Below are 9961 nucleotides of genomic sequence, written 5' to 3'. Positions count from 1 at the left end.
CATTCTGTATCTCTCTCTGGGGCACCAGAAAGAGACAGAGAAAAGGGAGACGACCGCCCCAGGCCTCCCCTCCGAACACACTCACTGACCTTCCGTTCTGTCTGCCAGGCTGTGCTGCAGCACCGGAGGCTGGCCGGACATCAGGCCCACGCTCGTGGGCTTTCCAGCCACCAGCGTCCTGAGCCACATAAACCTCTACTTGTTACAGACTGCCGGTCTCAGCCTTTCTGTTGCCACACAGTAATGCTGGAAGACGCCCTGCCTTGTTCTGGGTTGCTGTGCACCTTCCGTGGTGCAGCGAGGGAGGCCACTGTGCAGGCCAACGGTGTTCTTACTTATGGGGATTTTGATGGTTCGCAGGTATAGTTAGTTTTGTTTTGTTTTGTTTTTACAGTGCTGAAAAAAAAAATCTTAAACATAGGCCCTTACATAGAGGAGCTTTTGTTTTTGTAATACATTGGTGGCTACCTGCCCCCTTCCCAAATATCCGTACAGTTTAATAGAGAAGGCCAGGATAAATTCTCCAAGGTGAAGGCGATTCCCTTCATCCTCAGCAGTTGTGAGCGTGGTGCAGTTTCGTGGTCACCTGCTTCTGTGTCAGTGCAGGACTGTCCAACATGCACGGTTAGCTCATGTCCTGGGACGGCTACCCCCCGTGGTATGGCCCACTTGAGTTTAGTCAAGGATGCAAAATACGCTAAATCATTTTTTGTCTTATGGGTTTGCCACTTCCCTAACGGTTTGCAGTTCGCCTCTGTAAAGGGAGGTCTGCCTCGCGTCCTGTGTCACAGACCCTGCACCCCGCTTGGCGTCCGTCCTCTGGCACTCTCTACATCGGGGTGTCTTACACCTCCCTTTGCCCGTGCTCCTGTGCCCTCTTCTATACGACCTTTGTGTTTCCTTCATTATTAATAGTCACACCTCCTCCAAACACACACACACACGTATACACATGTGCGCACATGCACACATGCACACACAAATTGAGGTTTACAAACGGGACCCTGAAATGTCATCTGAGACTTGTGGCTCCTGTTTTTAAATCTTTATTCCGTTCAGGTAGGTCTATTGTACATGGGTCTTTCTGCGAACGAGCTGAGAGGCCTGGGAGGTGAAAAGATCTTGACACGAGAAACGCGAAGACAGGCTTTCCGGAGAGCGAGGCCACGGCACACGCTCCTGAGGCAGCGGAGCGTGGCTGCTTGCCGGGCTGGGGGACAGTGGAGGATGTGGAATCGGGAGAGGCCAGAAGCCGGTGGTGGAGGCGAACGGCCCCCGGTGTTGGCGGTGGAGGGGGCGTGCCTTGCGGGGTTTTGGGTCCGTGGAGATGAAGGAAGGCCAGAGTCTTGGCCTGGAATGCTGTCTTGAGCACCTGGATGGATGGCAGTGCCACTCAGGATGCTGGGGAGAGCCGCCCCAGGTCAGGCTCCACGTTAACCCCGTGTCTCGAGGTGCCCAGGCTGGGAGGTGCGCGCATTCCCAGTGAAGGTGTCAGTAAACCTGGACGCATGTGTCAGGGTTTCGGAGAAGAGGTCAGAGTGACAGGTGTGAGCTGGGGGGCATTGCACGCAGGGGTCTTTGAGGCCATGGCACTGCTGAGACCATCAGAAGACAGACGTGGACTGGAGGCCAGGGTCAAGCTCCAGGTTTCTGGAATTTACAGAATGTAACTTGTCTAGTTTCATGAGTTCACAGCTTGAGAGAAATTCTGCCACAGGGTGAATGGACTTGTGTCCCACCCATGCCTTTTTTAGAAGTCTTTAGATGACACTTTGGGCTTTTGACCTTAGGATGATGTTAGCATGAGTTCAAGGCCTCAGGGCTGCTGCGATGGAATGAAGGTGTTTGTATGGGAGGAGGAGGAGGTACCATGGGTTGAATTCTGTCTTCCCAAATTCCTGATCAGCCGTGCAGATCTGAACCCCACCACGTCTGCATGGAGACGGCGTTATGATGGTGACAGGTCAAACGAAGTGGAAAGGATGGGGTCTCGATCCCACAGGGCAGGTTCCTTCATAAGAGTAGGACCCCAGAGCTCTCTGCACGCGCTTGGGCCCACGCAGGGAGGTGCCAGGATCTAAGCTAGGAAAATCGCCTCTACAGGAACACCTTTGGGCACCTTGGTCTTAGTCTTCTGGGATCCAGAACGGCGAGAAGATGGATCTGTCTCTGAAGCCGTGCGGGCTGCAGGGTTTCACTACGGCAGTCCCAGCAGAAGGCGCCGGCCGCTGGCGGCCAACGCACAGAGCAGGCCTGGAGCCTCGGCCTTGCTTCTTTCAGAAAGAACCTCAACTACGACATGGTGGCTAAGCCTGGAAGCCGGAGAGCTGTCAGTTCCCTCAGCCTGTCCCGACTCCAGCTCCGCCGACATAGCGAAGCCCGGAGAGTTCCCACAGGCTTTCAGACGGCCATCCAGTGGCTGGGCTCGCCGTAAAGCAGGGTCTGTCCTAGGTGGGAAGAGAGCGGTGCATGTCCCGCGGGGTTTGCTCACGCTGCTGATCCGACGTGGCTGGTACAATGTCTTGATATTGAGAAAAAGAGAGAGAGGGAGTCCTGAGGCTCCGCATGGGCTCTTACTCACTAAATTCCAGACAATCTTCTAACACACACGCATTATACCCAACAGGGATATGTAAATTTACAATGATAAGTTCAGATCAATCTGTTCTACCCCTGAGAAGGCAAGCTGTATCTTACCTTAATCTGCATATATATATATATTACACTTAATCTGCACACGCACATATATATATATATACTACACTTAATCTGCATACATGCACATATATATACTACACTTAATCTGCACACACGCACACATATATACTACACTTAATCTGCACACACACACGTATATATACTACACTTAATCTGCACACACACACACACACACATATATATATACTACACTTAATCTGCACACACACACATATATATACTACACTTAATCTGCACACACACACATATATATATACTACACTTAATCTGCACACGCACACATATATATACTACACTTAATCTGCACACGCACACATATATATACTACACTTAATCTGCACACACACACATATATATACTACACTTAATCTGCACACACACACATATATATATACTACACATAATCTGCACACACACACATATATATACTACACTTAATCTGCACACGCACACATATATATACTACACTTACTCTGCACACACACACATATATATACTACACTTAATCTGCACACACACACACATATATATATACTACACTTAATCTGCACACACACACATATATATATACTACACTTAATCTGCACACACACACATATATATATACTACACTTAATCTGCACACGCACACATATATATACTACACTTAATCTGCACACGCACACATATATATACTACACTTAATCTGCACACACACACACATATATATATATACTACACTTAATCTGAACACACACATATATATACTACACTTAATCTGCACACACGCACATATATATATACTACACTTAATCTGCACACACGCACATATATATATACTACACTTAATCTGCACACACACATATATATACTACACTTAATCTGCACACACACACACATATATACTACACTTAATCTGCACACACATATATACTACACTTAATCTGCACCCAGACATACATACTACACTTAATCTGCACACACGCACATATACTACACTTAATCTGCACACACACACGCACATATACTACACTTAATCTGCACACACATATATACATATACTACACTTAATCTGCACACACATATGTACAAATACTACATATACCAGGTGACAACACCCTCTCAGCCTCACATCCAGGAGATTCGCAGACGACCTGTCCCAGTGGCTGGTGCCGCAGAGATCGGGAGGCCTGGGTCTGGCACTGGGCACCTTGCCGCAATCAGTACCTTCCTCCCGGGACCTTGGGTGCAGGCAGGTGGGGACCTGCTCCAGGACTGGGAGCCAAGCGACTGAGTTTGTCACCACTGGGGGGAGTGTCCCAGGAGTAAGGAGGGCTTAGGGTCTAGACAGTAGCATGTCAGGGTGGAGGGCCACAGGGCCTGGTGCCATCGTGGTGGTCGTCCTTGAAGCAGGTCCCCTTACCTCTCAGGTAGGCGCTGGTCGACTGCAGCCTCTCGGGGTTCTTTCTGCTCCCCACACTGCAGGGCACACTGGATTTTCCGAAGCTGTTTCCTACTGGAACAAGAAGATGCTGTTAGCGTCCACCAGCCTCGTTGGACTTGGTCCTCTCCTGGTCATGAGCTGACTTCCAGACTCACTCTGCCGAGCACTGGCTCAGCTCCTGCCGGACCAGCGTCCACACCGCCGACTGACAGCGAGCGAGCTGGGGCTCCCACCCCACGGCAGACTTGCTAAAGGGCAGAAACCTCAAGGTTGAGGACCCCAACACAAAGCACCACTCACTTCTCCATCACCAAATACACGATTTCGTGCCTAGAGACCAGAGGAAAGAGTTCGAACTGGTCTTCTCAATCTCCCTTTCTCACCAGAATACATGTTTATCAAGTCCCGTAGCTGTTCTACCTCACTGCCATTTTCACACTTGTCTGCGATTACCGGAGCCATTCAGACCCAAGGGCAGAGTTCTCCGACTTCCAGGACCTGCTGGGCACCAAGAATTTCGGTCCTCACCGGCACTGCAGCCACCAAATGGTGAGGTGCCATCGTGCCCAAACCGATGATGGTCAGCCCAGCTGCCCACTGGACTTGCTCTGACAAAGCGTGGACATCGCAGTGGCCACAAGGGTTTGCACCACTTGGCCTTCAACAAGCTCCTGGAGTCACGTCTCCCGTGAGCGGGGAAGAGGCTGCCTAAGACCTCAGCGCAGCGTCAGATGGGCACCCTGGGCGGCACCACTCCGGCTGGCTGCTTGAACTGTCAGTCTTTGTGTTTCAGTTTTACTTCAGACAGGCGCTGGGACTTGGGCCTCCGTGACAGGGTGGCAGGCAGGGCGCTTGGTGGGATGTCAGGAGCCTTTAACGATGGCTGCAGGGGAGGTGTCTGGGCACCCTCTGCACCCAGGCCCCGGGCCCACGGGCCATCCAGCACCCTCTGCACCCTGGCCCCGGCCCCACGGGCCATCCGGCACCCTCTGCACCCAGGCTCCGGCCCCACGGGCCATCCGGGACCCACTGCATCCAGGTCCCAGCCCCACGGGCCATCTGGCACCCTCTGCACCCAGCCCCGGCCCCACGGGCCATCCGGCACCCTCTGCACCCAGCCCCGGCCCCACGGGCCATCCGGCACCCTCTGCACCCAGGCCCCACCCAGGCAGAGCCGCTCATCCAAAGAAACCTGGTAAAGCATGAGCCTAGGAGAGTGCCCTGGGCCTTCTGCGCCATCAGAGGGCCGCTTCTTCTGATGCCCCCTGTTGGAGTCACATTAATAGGGTGGGGAAGCTGTGCAGTGGAGCCTATGCGAGTGACCGCGTGAACTGTGGTGTGCACAACGCCAGCCTTGCTTAGGTGGCCGCATGCAGGTTTACTAAAATTGGCATGATACGCACCCAACCTCCAGGGGGCGGAAGTGAGGCCCAGGCGCCAAAACTTGGCCCCAAACTCGCAATCGGTCTATGGAAGCGCTGCACTTCCAGCCACGTTGTGCTCTCACACCAACCCCACGTCTTCCTGAAGCCCCTTTCAAAGATTCAGGTGAAAGCACAGCCCGTATTTTAAGCCCGTATTTTAACAGCAGCGTGCAAGGGTCCTAGGACTTAGAACCAGTACAGCCAGCAGATTGCGCCCTACATTACACGGAAAAGGGCGGACAGGAGACAGCACAGCGGCGTAATGGCCGCGCTCGGAAGTTCGTCCCCGAGGACGCTTGCGTGACCCCCTACTGCGGGGCTCCTCTGCCGCGAGTCGGTGCTACCTACAGCGCCTGCAGGAGTATCGATTTACTACTACACTATTAACTTACCACACTTCCGCAGGTAAGCCCGCTGCGACCCTCGCCCATTTCCAGAAACCGAAAGCAGGAGGCTACCAGGGACCAACACTTCACCGTGCGTAGTGACTTAAGCTCTCCGTTTGAAAGGGTGGGGGCTCTGAAAAGAGCCTTTGGGGTTAATTAGCGTTTCCGGGAGGTCCGTGCTGGTTAAGTTATTTGCCCTTGGCCTTGTGGTGGCTCTCGGTCTTCTTGGGCAGCAGCACGGCCTGGATGTTGGGCAGGACGCCGCCCTGCGCGATCGTCACCTTGCCCAGCAGCTTGTTGAGCTCCTCGTCGTTGCGGATGGCCAGCTGCAGGTGGCGCGGGATGCGTAGTTACCCTTGCGCAGCAGGCGGTGCACGCGGCCCACCGGGAACTGCAGCCCGGCCCGCGACGAGCGAGACTTAGCTTTGGCACGCGCCTTGCCGCCCTGCTTACCGCGACCGGACATAGCTAACCAAAATAAACACCCAACAAAGTAAAACACAAAGTCAGGTCTACAAAAACAGAGTCGTAAAGTACACAAAATGCGGCCGCTTTTATAGACATTTTCTGGGTAGTAAATTCGACGGTCTGATTGGCTGATAGACAGAGTCAAAAAGTGGCCAATTGAAGAGCTTGGTTTTCATACCTAATTTGCATAGTTCTGCCCATGGATGATAACTTCAGTTTTTCTTCCAATTAACAGAGACATACTCTGAATCCCTCATTAGCATAAAGGCCCTATAAGTATCAGAACTGTGCGTCCTCGCCTCATTCTGGTTTCTAGAGTACAGAAGCTTCAGTATGCCTGAGCCAGCGAAGTCGGCGCCGGCCCCGAAGAAGGGCTCCAAGAAGGCGGTGACCAAGGCGCAGAAGAAGGACGGCAAGAAGCGCAAGCGCAGCCGCAAGGAGAGCTACTCGGTGTACGTGTACAAGGTGCTGAAGCAGGTGCACCCCGACACGGGCATCTCGTCCAAGGCCATGGGCATCATGAACTCGTTCGTCAACGACATCTTCGAGCGCATCGCGGGCGAGGCGTCGCGCCTGGCGCACTACAACAAGCGCTCGACCATCACGTCGCGGGAGATCCAGACGGCCGTGCGCCTGCTGCTGCCCGGGGAGCTGGCCAAGCACGCCGTGTCCGAGGGCACCAAGGCCGTCACCAAGTACACCAGTTCCAAGTAAACAGCTTCTACTGATGTCAACCAAAGGCTCTTTTCAGAGCCACCCACGTGTGCAAAAGGAGAGCTGTGTCCTTGCAAAAAAAAAAAGAAAATTGACGAGGATTGGGCCAGCATTGAACTGGAGCTTAAAATATGGAGCAAAGTTTTTGTGAAGATGGGCCAAGTTACAGCATGTGGTCTTATGGCTCAAATGTGGTTTGTTCCTGTTCCTTTTTTGTAGTGGGCTTGCATGGTTAACATCAAAGGTTTTTTTTCTGGTGTTAGTGCTCAGGCTGCAGTAACTGTCCTGCTTTAGCAACCAGTTTGGGGGCTGGTAAAGACATTTGTGGTTGAGAAGCAGACCCTTGAGAGGTGAGCTCGAAGTATTGGGTAAGTTGTGTTCACTGGATAGAACTGAATACAAGTCATGGTGTGAGTTGAGGATAGAGGACAGAATCCACTAAGCTTGTCCTGTAAACTAGAATTTGACAGCTGCAGGTGTGTGGACTTGATTGCAGGTCCCTTATTTTTCAGGTGAGAAAAGCACTTTCCCCGACTTGTTCCAGGGTCAGCACGTCTTTCCACCATCTGGGAATGACGTTGGCCTTAGATAAGAATGTGAGAAAGTGAAATAAGTTACTTAAAAACATTTCCACCATTTTAGATAAAACATCTTGTGCTTCAAGTTATACAGACCTGGCATCTTAAACCTGCAGTTTTCTTTGACACCTGAAAACAGCAATGGACTAAGGCCTGTCTTGGTCCGGCCTCTGAACAGGAATCTAGATCCACTTTCGGCTGACTCCCGGACACGTTCCTAGGAGAAAGGGCCGTGCTGAAGTGATGAAGGTGCATATTCAGGGCAGGGGTTCTTTCACACGTGGTCCAAAATCAAATTCCGAGATTTCCAGAGTCCTTCAGCATTTTTTTCTGTAATTTTTTTTTCACTATTCCTTTGGCCTATTCATGCTAAAGTTTTATTCTTGCCCGAGTGTTTCCGGTTCTGGTCCTCCTCCTGATCCTTGCAAGCAGTGGTGGTGAACTGAGCTGTAGGTTTATGATCACATCATTAAGGGAGTAGTCAGGGGCCAGGAAAGTAAATCTGGCTCATTTCCTATTCTTGTGTATGTTTGAGAATTCAGATTCTCTCTGTATTTGAGAAAACAGGGTCAGAGAGTTGGGATTTTCCTTTCTGGGCTGTGATGGGACCCATTGTTCAGTGTTCTGTGTCTTTATTTTGCTTTTCTCCTTCCAAACTGCCACGTGTGTGTGTGTGTGTGTGTGTGTGTGTGTGTGTGAGTCCAAGTGGTTGTTAATGTCTGCAAAAATAGCATTTCTCTTTCATGACTGTGCGAGTAAAAATGGCGCATAGGACACCTGCAAGACAATGGTTTCCCGTTCTGCAGCTGCTCTCCTGAGGCGGGCTGAGGGCGGACAGAAGGTGAGTGAGTAGGCGCAGTCTGAAACTCAAAGACCAGGCCACATCGCTGGCTCTCTGGAGTTGTCTTGCTGCCTGCTGTTTGCCTCAGGTGCCACGTGTGGAGACCCAGTGTGCAGGGCTCAGTGCTCTGGGGGTGGCAGGCATCTGGGGATGTTTCTGATTTCCTCCTGCACTGGGGGGACAGCGCCTAGTAGCATGTGCCTGAACTAAAGGAGTAGGCCTAAGGAGGTTTGGGAAAGAAGGGACCCGACTTCCCGTTTCATAGCTGTGCCAGGCCTCCAGAGGGGAGATTGGGTGCTCTCAGTCCAAGTCATTTTGCCTTCAGGCTCTTTACGGTTAAAGGGGAGAGAAGAAACCTGTGACACAGTGGACCACCGAGTCGGGGGAAGAGGGCTTCCTGTTCATGAATAAAGCCGAAGCTCTCTATTTCCTCCACCTTAGTGAGGAACCACATGCCCTGTCCTTGTCCTCCTTCTCTTCCTTTGAACTGTCCCAAGTCCCTGTCCCTCCTTGAGGATCTTCATCAGCACCCTCACTGTGGGTGCGAGCTGGTGAAGCTGGTGTGGGTCAGTGTGACTACCTGGAGGGAGAGTCAGGACCCCCCAGCCCTTTGTGTTTCTGAGATGATGTATACCTGCAGGTGCTGAGACTCAGTGGGGAGACCAGGCGGGGGCACAGGGTAAAATTCACCTCTGCAAGGCAGCCCCCCTCCTTGAGAAGGTGCACAGTTCGAGTCCTGAGACTTATCCAAGCATAGAAGGCACAGGCGTGCCTGTAGTCTAATACTTTCGGAAGGCTGGGATCATGGCGACAGTTGGTGGTTTTCTCTCTTTTTCTCTGGAGGAGAGAGAGAAGGAGAAAGAGAGAGAGAGAGAGAGAGAGAGAGAGAGAATGAATGAATGCAAAGCCAGTTGTTTCAGTGTTAATTGTCTGAGGATGCAAAGACATCTGGCACTATGTAGTTCTATGTAAGGTTTCTCTTACCTTGTTGGGCCTTTTCTGATTAACACATGTGGCTTCCTTTAACTGATACTGCTTTGCAGTTACAAACCCAGAGGTAGATAGCATATTCATGTTAATGGTGTTCATTTAACCTTGCAAACGACAGCCTATAGAACCACGTTTCTGCATGTGCTAAAAGTCCCCATCGTGTCTGCTCAGATTGGGGCTGCTCCCTACAATATACTATGGTTTTTTCCCCCTAAATATACATACCTATAATAAATTTTAATTTATACATTAAGCACAGTGAGTGACTAATAACTGTCATAAAGTAAAACAATTATGACAATAGACCATAGTAAAAGTTCTCGAAACTGGTCTCTGTCTGTGATTCTCTTTCTCTTGGAATATCTTACTGTATTGTACTCGCTATTTCAGACCATGGCTCTCTTCAGGGGGCCAAAACT

At 51.2% G+C, this 9961-nt stretch overlaps 1 protein-coding gene and 1 pseudogene across 1 annotated transcript; one reads left to right on the top strand and one right to left on the bottom strand.

The window, feature by feature from the left end:
• Window positions 1–1030: 1030 nt before the first annotated feature.
• LOC102477669 (histone H2A type 1-like) lies at window positions 1031–6495 on the bottom strand (annotated as a pseudogene).
• Window positions 6496–6718: 223 nt separating this feature from the next.
• On the top strand, window positions 6719–7266 carry LOC102478271 (histone H2B type 1). Its single transcript, XM_006162655.3, has one exon. The coding sequence runs from the start codon at window positions 6753–6755 to the stop codon at window positions 7131–7133; it is 381 nt and encodes a 126-aa protein (XP_006162717.1). The 5' UTR covers window positions 6719–6752; the 3' UTR covers window positions 7134–7266.
• The last annotated feature ends 2695 nt before the right edge of the window (window positions 7267–9961 follow it).

The sequence above is a fragment of the Tupaia chinensis genome, unplaced genomic scaffold, assembly GCF_000334495.1.
Source record: "Tupaia chinensis unplaced genomic scaffold, TupChi_1.0 Scaffold140356_1, whole genome shotgun sequence".
Lineage (NCBI taxonomy): Eukaryota > Metazoa > Chordata > Mammalia > Scandentia > Tupaiidae > Tupaia > Tupaia belangeri.
The sequence above is the reverse complement of the archived record's forward strand: the minus strand, read 5'-3'. Positions and strand labels throughout refer to the sequence as shown.